We start from the raw sequence: 12971 nt of genomic DNA, 5'->3' as shown, positions 1-12971 counted from the left end.
TGTTCTTAACCTGAAACTGTTCTTAACCTGAGGTACCACTTTAGCTAATGGGGCCTCCCGCTGCCACTGCCGCACGATTTCTGTTCTCATCCTGAAGCAAAGTTCTTAATCCGAGGTACTATTTCTGGGTTAGCAGAGTCTGTAACCTGAAGCGTCTGTAACCTGAAGTGTCTGTAACCCGAGGTACCACTGTATTAGGAAAAGGGTTTTCCCAGCCTTGCTACCAGTGCTCCTTTTTAATAAGTGGTGGTGTCAGCTACTTCAAGCATTGTCCTTTTCCTTAAAGCATATTCATTTTCCTTAAAGTGGAGATGGCACGAGCTTTTTTGCTCCACAACCCAGATCCCCATGGTGCTGCTAAAATGAATGTTTTCCTCACCACCACCTTCATTTTAGCAGGGGATTCTGATGCAAACCCTTTCCTGAACCAGTAAAGGATTTGCATTGAAAGCTCTGCTAGAACTGAAGGGAAACCTTTGTTGCAGCAACTCGAAGCTGTTGCTTTTTATTGATTTATTTTCTCCATTTACACAGCTGCCCCTAACAAGAGTGTTTTGGATAAATCCTAGAGGTCCATTAAATGTTCACAATGTTTTTTTCTGTTTCATTTCACAGTGACCACAGAAGTTCATAAGCCAAAAGGTCAGTACTGTTTACATTTTACAGTAAAATTAAATTTATACAATATATAGTGTTTGGACTGAGTCCATGGCCAAGCTAAACATAGGATGGGTTTGTGGAAGGACCTCCATGCAATTTAATAATCTTGGGAGCTGGGTGTAAAGTGTCATGTGGGAACCTTAATCCATGCTCCAGCAGATGAATCAGTAGCAGACTAGATAGCAGGGTATGGGCGGTAGAGAAGCAAGGATAAGATGGCGATGAGGTCAGCACAGTACAAAGAGTTAACTCAACTCTTTGTGATTTACTGCTGCCTCGCTCCCTTCAACCAGTATGGGGTGCACCTGGGTCCTGGCTTTACTCCCTAGCATGGCCAGGTAAAGCTGATTGAAACCCTGAACAACCATGGCCAACCATTGTAGTCGTTCATGAACCAGTGAGCCTGCGGTCTCATTCAGCATAAGCCAGTTCCTATGTTATTAGAGTTTTATACCAGCATTTATAATGGTAAGATAGGGAGCTGACTTTTCCATGATTCATTTTGCAACTGTGCAAGGCTTCATTCTTCCTGCAGATTTATTGGAAGGCAAAAAAAAGTAACTCTACAGTTTTATAACATTTATTAGAAAGGTAGATTAGATCAATATCAGGATAATGTCAGTTGCTTTCAAATAAGCAGCAGCGTTTTCAGTGCTTTGAGAAAGCTTGCATGAGCCACTCTTCCTGAGACTGGAAGTGTTACAAAAGCCTTATCTTTGTTTTGCAGCAGTACATGAAAAGAAAGAAGATAGGCCGTTGAAGGTGGTAGAGAAAGGTAAGGAGAAACTCAGTGAAACTGATGTTATCTAAGGAGAGCGCCATAGCGATTAAAAATAAAATCACATTCAAAAAGTGGACCATCTTGATTTTGTCTCTCTAGCTATTAGTATTCTTTCTTGACAGATAATTCTGGATCAAGTTTCTGATGAAATTCAGTTTCTGTGTCACTAATCATATTTCTGCAGTGACTGGAATTAACCCATTCAGTCATCTTCAGTTTTGTGGTGGCCTTGTGTCCTACCTCACAGAAGACAGTCCTCTGTTTGATGGGTGCCTAAATCCACTTTATAATTATTATTATTATTATTATTATTATTATTTATACCCCACCCATCCAACTGAGTTTCCCCAGCCACTCTGGGTGACTCCCAACAGAATATTAAAACAGGATAAAACATCAAACGTTCAAAACTTCCCTAAACAGGGCTGCCTTCAGATGTCTTCTGAAAGTCAGATAGTTGTTTATTTCCTTGATGTCTGATGGGAGGGCGTTCCACAGGGTGGGCGCCACTACTGAGAAGCGGACACAGGGATCATTAAAGAGCCTCACCAGCAGTTGGCATAGCAGGCTAAGCAGCCACACTATGAAGTCTTCCCCACTATGAAACTGCTAATGAAACGACCATTATGTACTGGTAATTATTTCTAAATGTGCATCTATACATATAAATCAGCATTTCTAAATTTTATACAAACCTGTGGGTGCTGTTGTCCACATTTTTGTTCATTGAGAAGTAGCCATACTATTTACCTGTGACATGGTCCACATTTCTGGCCCTAGTTATTTTAACTGATCTGATTTGTAGAATTAATTTTCTGAACGATTCAGCTGCAAATGTTTGTTGAAGCAGGTCACAAGTCCCAATTTATATCCAGAGAAGTTCAGTGGGGGGCGGACTGTGTTTGCCTCAAAAGGGGACCACCTGCATTCAAGCAGAGCAGGGCTCTCGCCTTGTTTAGCGTCTCTGATTCGAATAATTGTCCCATCCATAATGGTGACCTTTTCCTTTCAACATTGGTTATGTGAAATGAACCACCAATAACAGAAATAAAATATTATGTGAAAAATATTTGGTCTTTCATTTCATCCAAGAGAAATGCCATTGGGTAACGTTAGAAATCCATCATAGTCAACTTGTCATCGTTTCAGTCCAATGATGATTCTTAGGGCTGACACTTCGTTAAGGAATTAGTCAGATCTGATTGAAGGAAATAGGAGCTCAAGAGCTTTTGCTATGTGCTGGTGAGCAAGGAAACAGTATGAAGCAACTAAATTATTCTGCAAATGCTACATTTCTAAACAGATTATTCTTAACCCTAAACTAACAATAAATTATATGCCTTAGTAACTTTAAAGGAATTGAGGGATTGTTACTTTTTTTTCTTTTTGCAGAGAAACCAAAACCAAAAGAATCAAGTAAGCCATATGACATTGTCTATGACTCTTGTACATCACTTATGCAATAACATTTCCTGTATATACTATTTGTTCACATTTTCTACCTTTTAAGAAACAGCAAGATCAACGCAAACACATTCTTTGAACAAACCACAGAATAACACAGGATTATTATTATTTTTTAAAACCCTTTTGGTTCAACAAATGTTTTAGCTTGAACATTACCGAAACAAGAAATAAGGCGTGAATTGGAGCACAACAAGTAAATGCAGTATGCCTTGCAAGAAGCATAGTTATACATAACACAATTGCTCACTTTGCTAACCCACAACACAAAAAGCACGTATTATGAGGTAAATTCAACAATATTTCAAAAGTGCAGTGTGATAGTTGTAATTGTGATTTTTAATCATCATCATCATCATCACAATTAGAAAAACCACATTGCACTAATTTTCTTCTATAGATTTCCTGTTTGGTATGGGGGAGGCGGTCTATATGCCAAAAAGTAAGGATGTTGCAGCTTGCCAGATGGAACTCTTACCCCTCTCCTCCCCCTGCATGATGTTCTGGGAATTCTCTCAACCCCATTGAGCCAATTTCAGGGGTGAGGAGGGCACGGAGGGAGGAGAAAGGGGAACCCCATTGTGCAAGCAGAAGGCCTTGCACAGGGTTTGTGGGGACAAGGCTTGTTAGGTGAATCTCACCTAGTATGTTCAGATAGACAGATAGATACGAGTCAAAATATAAAACACTGTATAAAGGAGCATATAAATAAACATATATCTATATCCTGTCCTGCAGGAGGAGCAAACTTCAGATAATTAGATTTTTATTTTCCATAAAAGTAATGAGGGGAGTGATGTTCCATGTGTGATAATTAAATGCAGTGCTTTTTTTCTATAAAAAAAATGTTTAGGGGTACTCTAGTTTTCCTATTCATATTGAAATACTGCCCCTCAATGAGGCTAAACTTAGATTCACAAAATATTTAGGGGTATGCGTCCCATCTTGTCCTAAAAAGATTTACCTAATTTACAATTATTTCAGTGGTGCTTGTTTCCAAGAAAATGTGCTTAGATTTGTGCCTAAATCATAGTACTTCAATTTTAAGTGAAATATAGTTCAAATTGTTAGCTTCAGCAAGGTTTGCTGGCAATATATGTAGTCTGATGTAATCAAGCAAAGACTAAAAAAATATATGCAAAAAGTAAGTCATATATTTCATTACTGAAATAAACTCCTTTTGAGCTAGCCATAATCACTTATTTCCAGTTCCTCAGCCACATTTGTATTGCACATGTAAGACAGCATCACAAATGCTAAATTACCACTGCAGACAACATTAGCTTCTGAAGTATTTCCGGCATGATTTTCTGGTTTATCAGATCACTTGGGATTTAAGGCAACATCAGTAATGAGTCAGACTCCAAAAGTGTTTGATCTCCTAAAATCAAGTAATCAGCGTGACTTTTTTTGAAATAATTGCCATAAAGCTCTTCCTAGTAATGGCAGTGCATATTTCCTGTTGGTGGTTATAAGAAAATTTCTGAATCGATAAGCTAAGTTAGTCCATGATTTTAAATATTGCAGTTTCCAGAAATAAATTGGGAAGCTCTACTTAAATGTTATTATTCATGAGGACAGAAGAAAAATAATAAAACCCTCAGCACAAACTAGCTCATTTTGAAATCTTGGAAGAGGATGTGTTTAGGATCAGTGTGCATGGTATATGAGAGCAGAGGGTTTTTTACATCAAGGAAAATCATATGAATAATTTAAAAAAAAAAAATACAATCAAAGTTTAGATGTACCACCTTTGCTAATGGTCACAACCCAATATTAAGTAGGCTCTCTTAAGATGTTTAGCTTGGATCTGGAATTCTCATTACTGGAATGCTGTTCATGGGATGTGCCCATTGAAGGGGGGGTGATTTTTGTTGTTGTTGTTGTTGACTCCTGCTTCCCTGTAGCCCTTCCAGAACAACATGGGAGGTGGCAAGATGGGGCCACAGAGAATCCAACAGAAATCACCTTCCCTAAGATGGAACCTTCTCCATAAACTACCTAATTCTCCAGAAACTACCTAATTGGACATCCTCACTGTTTTATTGGTCTTCTGGGTGTATTACCTTTTTATGTTTTTAAATGAAGAAGCAAGGTCTTCTTGCATTGGAGGAAAGGGGTAGGGAGGCAATTTGCACCGATACCTCCTTTCCCCTGCACCCCCCTTTGTCTCCTGAAAAGCTACTCCAGAAGGTTGGGGGACCCTTCAGAGCAGTATTGGGTTGATGCAAGTGGGCAGCAGGAGGAAGAGATACTTGTCAAGATTCTCTCCTCTCTTTGACCAGTAGGGAACTTCCACTGGATCTCTGAGCTTTTTGTAAACAGAATGAACTTTTCAGAAAGAGCTTTTTGCAGAACAGCCAGTCTGGATCCCACTCATAATAATTCATTCCCACTTAAATTACTTGTCATTTGGTCAGTATGTATTTACACACATTTTAACAAGTCTATTGTTTGTTTAAAATTGTTTGGTGGTGGGTTGTTGTTGTTGTTGTTTTCAGAAGATCCCAAAGAAAAAGAAGTAAAGCACCATCCAGCATTGAAAGACAAAGGTAATGCCATGCAATCGAAAACAAAGATGTAAGTCAGAATGATTGCAGTCAAAAGTATAATTAAAAAATAGCTCACACAAAATTGACTAAGCCAAATTAAATATAAGCATTTCTGCACAAATTAAGTATAAGCATTTCTGCACATGTGTGAGAGGTTTAAATACAGGTTAAACCAAATATAACATAAATGGAGTCAAACAGCAGCATATGGGTTGGTGTGAAGGTGTGATCGAGACAGACATGCCTTCAGGACTTCATAAAGGCAGAGGCTAAGAAACACTCACTCTAACCATTTAAACACCCAAGTCTGTTAAAAGACCAGATATCCTTGACTTCCATTTTCCCATTCTAATTTAAAATCCCTGTGTCACCAGGCTCACCGCTAAGAGACACTTACATTGCAACCTCCCAATCTTATATTATACTCATGCATTAGGATCTGTCAATTTCCTTTATTTCAGTTTCTCATTTTTCCAGTCTTAAATTCAGTTCTCCACATTTTGTAGCAATCTGCAATTTCTTGATTTAAAAATTCCTCATGAAAATTCATCAGCATACTGGTGTGGATTTCTCCCAATAAACATATTTCATGTGTATCTCTGGCTAATGTACTCATTTTTGAAAGGATTTCCCCCTAATATAATGTATATTTGTATGCTATTTTCACTAATATCCTCATTTGTATGCACACTTCCCCTAATATATGTATTTTTGTAAACATTGGTTGGTTGTAGAGCTGCATCATAAATTTCAGTTAAGTGTGATCTTCAATGGATAGCTGTGTTTTAGTTTGTGTATTGCTTCAGAAAGTGTGAATTTGATAGATTTGGCTTTAAATGCGTACTGAATCAAATTTCTCCTCCATTCCAACTCATAAGTAGAACCTATGTCATATCAGTTCTTCTCAGCTTAAGATATATTTGTGGCTTCCCTCTGCACACGTTACAGTTAGTTTCATGGGTAGAAAACTTCTACAGGTTTTCATTTGTTTGTCCCATTCAAAGCTGCCAAGGCTACTAAATAAATATTTGGCCTTGACCCAGCATAACTAGTCTTGTATTTGCACGTATCAATAGGATGCGAGATAACAAGGAATGTGATCATTTGTACATTTAGTTTATATAGGGAAGCTCATCTGTCTTGACATTTGCCTATTCATTGCCTTTAAGAAGGCTTGCATTTAAAATACCATATAAGGTCAAGCAGATTATAATCGGATGCAATTAGGGCTGCTATAAGCTACAGCATTCTTTGACTCCAACCAAGTGATATTCAGGAAGTCCCAAAATGATTTTGCGGCTTCTGACACATCAGTCCCAATCTATTCCTACCAAAGCATCACTGATCTCGGCATGTGAAAGGTCAGTGGTTCAACACCAACAGGAAATGACATTTAGCAAGATTTGAACCACATGCTATTTATTCAATTGCTAAAATAATTGCAGTGTCAAGGTCATGACAATTTTAAAATGCCAAAATTCAGTGCCAGCTTTGGTTAAATTGCATTGAAGACAGCTGCTGCAAAATAAAACAATGCAATAGGTGCACCCTGTAATTACGTAGAAAATACAAAACTTTAGCCTTAACCAAGCAAAATTTAGAATTCCAACCTAAAACACTGAGAGACGTGAATGGACTTTAGAGGAAGGTGTGGAGACACATATTTTTTAATTGCGTTCAGTACATATTTAGTCTGCATTAGCACAGTAATGGCAAGTCCTTAAGTTGACACATGGGGGGTGGGGTGAGACAGACAGACAGAGAGAAGTGGAAGGAGAACTGAATGGATTTGAATGGAAAGACCCCTTCCACAAATGCAACTCTCCTTCCATGACAGGAAGCTCTTTGCTTTCATGGACGGATAATGTTTAGTTTTTACACTATGAAGTTAATTGATTGCAATTTTCAAAATACTCAGTTCAGTATCTCATTTATCCATTTCCATTCGCTTTGAGCTTCTGGATCCTTCAGTGTCCTTTTGTTTCAGTCACAAAATATTCACAGCATTTTACATAGATTCAGTATTGGGCTGAGTTTGATGAACACTTGCTAAATGTAGTTCTTCACAGATGCTGTAAAACAAGAAAACCCTGAAAACCCCAGAACCCCAAGGGAATTGGGAAATGGTATACATTAAACATCTTAAGTCTTCTTCCTTGACCCAATCTCTTTCCTGAGCTTCCAAGGATAGTTATGGTGCTTGGAAAGCCATATTAGTGGGAGGAATTACTGATAATTGGCACTTCCTGTGGCCAGATTATTTTGCTACATCAAATGAAATATTCAGAGCACGCGAATTGACTGGTATAATCATCTCATAAGTACAGCTGAGCTTGTTGATCTCTGATGCTGTAAAACTTCGCAATGCAAGTTTGAAAACTGAACACTTGGAACTATTCACATACTTCTCAGGGCTCGTAGAGAAGAAACATTTTGTAAGCACAGGATTAATTATTGTTTTTCCCCTAGATGCTGCAAAAGAAAAAGTGAAGCCTCCAGTTGCTGCCAAAGAGAAAGGTGCTATTTGTAAAGTTGCATATCTTTTAAAGTTCATGAGTTCTTTCATGGAGGAGAATTGATAGCTGCAAACTTGTTATTCATTTATTTACCTGGACTATTCTAAGATTAGAATGACTTTTGTTGCTGAGAGTTAAGACATATACAAATTCGCACACAACAGAAAGCAGAGAAATTATCAAAAGTTTAAGGATGTTTTACTCTAGTCGATAAAAACGAAGGAAAGGTATAACTGAACTGCATGTCAGCTAAGTTGTAAGTGAACACAGTATGTGTAACTGTAGAATGTGTTTATTGGTTACAGGGCACCAGGCCACATTTTCTGTGTCTTGTAAGCACTAAACACAAGGCATGCTCACTTACAACTTAGCCTCCATTCAGCCACACATCAGCCTCAGTTGACTTCCTCTCCACAGACTTTAGGACTACATAATGGGCTTTCGCTGTAGAAACTAAAGGCACACAAACGAAACATCTATCATAAGATGAACTTGTTTTGACTTTATGATGAAAAGAATGTTCAGGCTCCAAAAATGACTGGATAATGAAAAGCCCACCCACTTTGACTACGGAGCTGCTACCATGACTCTATTATAGAAAAAATGGTGGATGTTGGAGTATATTGCATTCTTCACTTTCATGGTCAACTTTAGCTATATTCTAATCCAGCAGAAGCACTGTTGCACCCATTCTACAACAGCTAAAGCATCTTATGCTAAGCTGGAATGTATATTATTTCCCAGGGTGCAGAGAGTGCACCTAATTAAACCATAACATTTCCATATTTGTAAACTAAGAAAATTGGAATTTTTTTCCAGAGGCAGCAAAAATGAAGGAAGACCCTAGTTGCTCAGAAATGCAACTATCATGCTATGTTATATGTTAAGCAAAATCCCACTCAGAACCATGTTTTAACACTCCTTTTCTGTCAACTTAAATAAAGCTTTTCCTTCCAGAATATAAGCATATGATGGTGAGGAGGGTTCAAAAAGTTAGCTTCATATTATATTGTCTTTTCAGTACTGATGTTATTAGGTGAGATTTCCTGTTTATAGCCCACTCCAAAGTAGAGGTGATGTTTACAAGCCCCCCAAATTCTTCTCTGGCTCAGTTTGAAATCTGATCTGGAGAAGAATTGTTGACTTCCCCTTTTCAGTGCAATGGAGTTATGTCACTCTTTGACTCAGGGCAGGTTGAGACATTTAGCATGGGAAGGGAAGGTCTTACTAATAGATGGAAATATCTGGCCCGTGGAAATATCTATACCTGGCACTTCACAAATTATGTCACATTTGTGAGTCAAGCATTCATGCCTATGAACATATGCACAATTTGTCCAAGATCTGTGATCCTTGTGGGATGGAGAAATTCAAAGATATTGAGCAAATAGGTCCAACTCACACATGAACTTGTTTACACAATGGCACATGCAAGCAACTTTTCACACCATTTTGTGCCACACAAGGGATTTCAATGAACCAGCTCTCAGTCATTTTTAACTGCTGGAATTTATATAATATGAACGCAGTATTTTCCAGAGTAAACTGAATGTGCACCGTGATGTTGAATGTCTGTGACAGAACATTGACATTTTGTCAGAAAAACATAACCCCTATGTGTAAATTGGCTGCAAGCATCTTGTGTGCAGTGCTGTGCTTTATTAGACCTCTCTTTTTAAAAAAAACAATAATAAGTGACATACCACACAGATCCTACAAAATAGGGTCTAAAAAGGGCCCTGCAAAAAGAAAGAATAGCTCTGGTGACTTTAAAGATTCAGTGCCCTGTAGAAACCCACGGAGACAGACTCACTCTTATTTTTCTTCCGATGTAGTTTATAACAATATGCAAAGAAGCACTATGCAGCTATAGCATTGCTATTTAGATTAAAGGTATTTCATCATCTGTGCATCTTTGACTGTGACAGACATTTAGCATTATAAGGTTCACAGCTTTCTTACTATTTGCAATGTAGCCTTTTCATTCTCTACAGGTCTGTGCTGCATATGAAGACAGAATGAGCAAAAAGATGTGGGCGATTTCTTTGTAGAAATTGTCTAGTGTCTTTATTTAGTGGAAGCAGTTCATGGTGTCATAACAAAGGGGGGTCATTCTCAACCTTGCTTTTCTAAGCTATGAGGTGGTAGCGGAAGCAAAAGGTGTCAGAGCCAGCACTGAGCAATGCATAGTTGCTGACTGGATGATTTCACCAGCTGATGTCAACAACCATGCTATGCCAGCAACCTTGCACTTTCACAGTGCCGCTGGCTTGAGTGCCCCCCACCCCTTTTTCCATTTTTGCCTTCCAGTATAGAAAGGTAAGGGATGTGGGTGGCGCTGTGGTGTCAACCACTGAGCCTAGGGCTTGCCGATAGGAAGGTCAGCGGTTCAAATCACCGCGACAGGGTGAGCTCCCATTGCTCGGTCCCAGCTCCTGCCAACCTAGCAGTTCAAAAGCACATCAAAGTGCAAGTAGATAAATAGGCACCACTCCGGTGGGAAGGTAAATGGCGTTTCCATGCGCTGCTCTGGTTTCAACAGAAGCAGCTTAGTCATGCTGGCCACATGACCCAGAAAAACTGTCTGTGAGCAAACGTCAGCTCCCTCAACCAGTAAAGCGAGATGAGCGCCGCAACCCCAGAGTCATTTGTGACTTCATTTAACTGTCAGGGGTCCTTTACCTTTACCTTTTTACAGAAAGGGACGTGGGTGGTGCTGTGGGTAAAACCTCAGTGCCTAGGACTTGCTGATCGCAAGGTCGGCGGTTCGAATCCCCGCGGCGGGGTGAGCTCCCGTCGTTTGGTCCCAGCTCCTGCCCACCTAGCAGATCAAAATCACCCCTAAGTGCAAGTAGATAAATAGGTACCGCTTTATAGTGGGAAGGTAAACGGCATTTCCGTGTGTGGCGCTGGTGCTGGCTCGCCAGATGCCGCTTAGTCACGCTGGCCATGTGACCCGGAAGTGTCTCCGGACAGCGCTGGCTCCCGGCCTCTTGAGCGAGATGAGTGCGCAACCCTAGAGTCGGACACGACTGGCCCATACGGGCAGGGGTACCTTTACCTTTACCTTTAAGGTTGGGAAAACTGCTTCCCTTTCTGTTGACATTGGGTAGCTACCACGGGTTACCTACATTGTCATTATGTTATTCCATCCCATTCATTTTAATGCAAGGGAAACCTAGTGCAACTTCAGTGGGGGGTGGGGAGAAGTAATCAATTACATAATGTGTGTGAACTGAAAGCAACAAGCTTTGTAGCCTGAAAGTGGTAACAACAACAAATGTATTTATTTCAATACTAGACACTGGACGAATAAGTGAACATTGGCTGGTGATTTCTGCTCCTATTTCTGTCTTTGACATCCCTAACCCTAACTTCCCAAGTGCGGAATTTCTGGAAAGGTTGAGGTTGCCCCTCCCACACAACTTATATTTTTTGCTAACTTCCCTCCCCCCCCCCCTGTGCCTTCAAAAAAATCAGGGCTGGGGGACTTTCCAGAACAGCAAAAATTGCCTCCCCCTGGTTTCACTGGTGAATGTGAGAAGCACTTCTGCTAATGGAGGGGCAACTGGGAATCCAAGGCAATGTTACATAGCATGTAGGCACCCAACAAGAAAATAGATGATATGGTGCTTATTCCCTACCTTATCAAATCTCTTTCCATAATTTGGGGCGGGGGGTTGTGGTGAAGATTCAATACATTGTGTGATTTATGAGCTGAGCTGCTTGTTTCAACTTTTATATTGAATATGCTTGACAATTAAAGATAATTTCTCAATATAAAACCAGTATCACATCTAGGAAGCAAGAAATAATGATCGCAGTAAAATTAATTATGGCAAGCAGTTATGACTTTTAAACAAATTGTTTCTCTTTTTCCTCAGAACCTGGCATAAAAAAGGAAGTCAGTCTACCTAAAACAGGTAATCGGATACTTCTGTATTTAACAGAAAGCATTTGTGTTTTCTACAGATTGAATTATTCCTCTAGATAAAGCATTGCACTGGTCAATTTGAAGGGCATAATCTCAATTTGAAAATGTCAATATATCTAACAATACGTTTTTCAGTTCTTAATTTCTCTAATGGGAGACCTTCAACATCTCAGCAGCAATTTTGTGAGCCTCTATTATCCAAAATAAAAATGTAACGGTGGGTGACCTGGCACTGCTGCATGTTGTGTGTTATGCAAATGTATTACCATAATGTCAGCTCACAAACTCATGTCATTTTGCTTAGCTGTCAACCAGTATGACATTTTAAAATACTGTGGTATCAGTGCAATGCACAAATTGGCCATGCAGTTTTTTTCCCAGTAGGGTCATTGAGCTTATTTTCCAAGTGGCAGAATAATTTTGAAAGCAAAAGTTTCTCAACAGAATCTCATCCATGATAATGTTTACATAGAGAAGAGCAATATTATAATTAGATGTCCATGTTGTTTGTGTAGACACAACTTTTCACAAGTTTGTAATTGGGCCTGACATTATCAATGGAGCGACACCAGCATTCAAAATACTTTTGTTCAGTTGTATATTTTTATTCAGTCATATTTGCATTATTATAATAATGCTGCTTATTCAAAACCAACTGTATTGTTTAAAACAGGGATAGCTATTGTGGTATCCTCCAAATGTTGCCTGCTATCTCCCACCAGCCCCAGTCAACATGGCCAATGGGCAAGTATGAAGGGAATTTCAGCCCAACAATACTTGGAACACACCATTTGGCTACCTCTGGTTTAAGCAGTGGCCATTGCAATAATAAGATACAACTTATAGACATAATGCGTGTAAAACTATTATAGTATCAAGAGACAAACCCTTTTGTGCCCTGTAAAGTCTTTTTCCTTGTTGCTATAAATAATCCAGACACCAACAGCTGTGTTAATTTTTGTTGACCATTGAAATTCTTGCAACAAATTTATCTTCATCTAGTAGCTATCTGTTTTGGATGGATACTTTTCAAAAGCATACCGACATGTGTCTTACTTCATTTT

At 39.2% G+C, this 12971-nt stretch overlaps 1 protein-coding gene across 18 annotated transcripts in view; it reads left to right on the top strand.

The window, feature by feature from the left end:
• Nucleotides 1-12971, top strand: part of TRDN (triadin) — a 165248-nt gene that overhangs the window by 124634 nt on the left and 27643 nt on the right. For 8 of the 18 annotated variants that reach the window (XM_080999612.1, XM_080999613.1, XM_080999617.1 and 5 more), the window contains 6 exons: nt 616-642; nt 1388-1435; nt 2834-2857; nt 5407-5457; nt 7927-7974; nt 11858-11896. In XM_080999612.1, the coding sequence (XP_080855738.1) occupies nt 616-642; nt 1388-1435; nt 2834-2857; nt 5407-5457; nt 7927-7974; nt 11858-11896 (237 nt within the window). The remainder of the gene's footprint in view (nt 1-615; nt 643-1387; nt 1436-2833; nt 2858-5406; nt 5458-7926; nt 7975-11857; nt 11897-12971) is intronic. The other 10 variants (XM_080999605.1, XM_080999615.1, XM_080999606.1 and 7 more) reach the window with 7 other exon arrangements.

This window comes from Podarcis pityusensis, assembly GCF_964106645.2.
Source record: "Podarcis pityusensis genome assembly, chromosome: 3".
NCBI classification, from domain to species: domain Eukaryota; kingdom Metazoa; phylum Chordata; class Lepidosauria; order Squamata; family Lacertidae; genus Podarcis; species Podarcis pityusensis.
The sequence above is the reverse complement of the archived record's forward strand: the minus strand, read 5'-3'. Positions and strand labels throughout refer to the sequence as shown.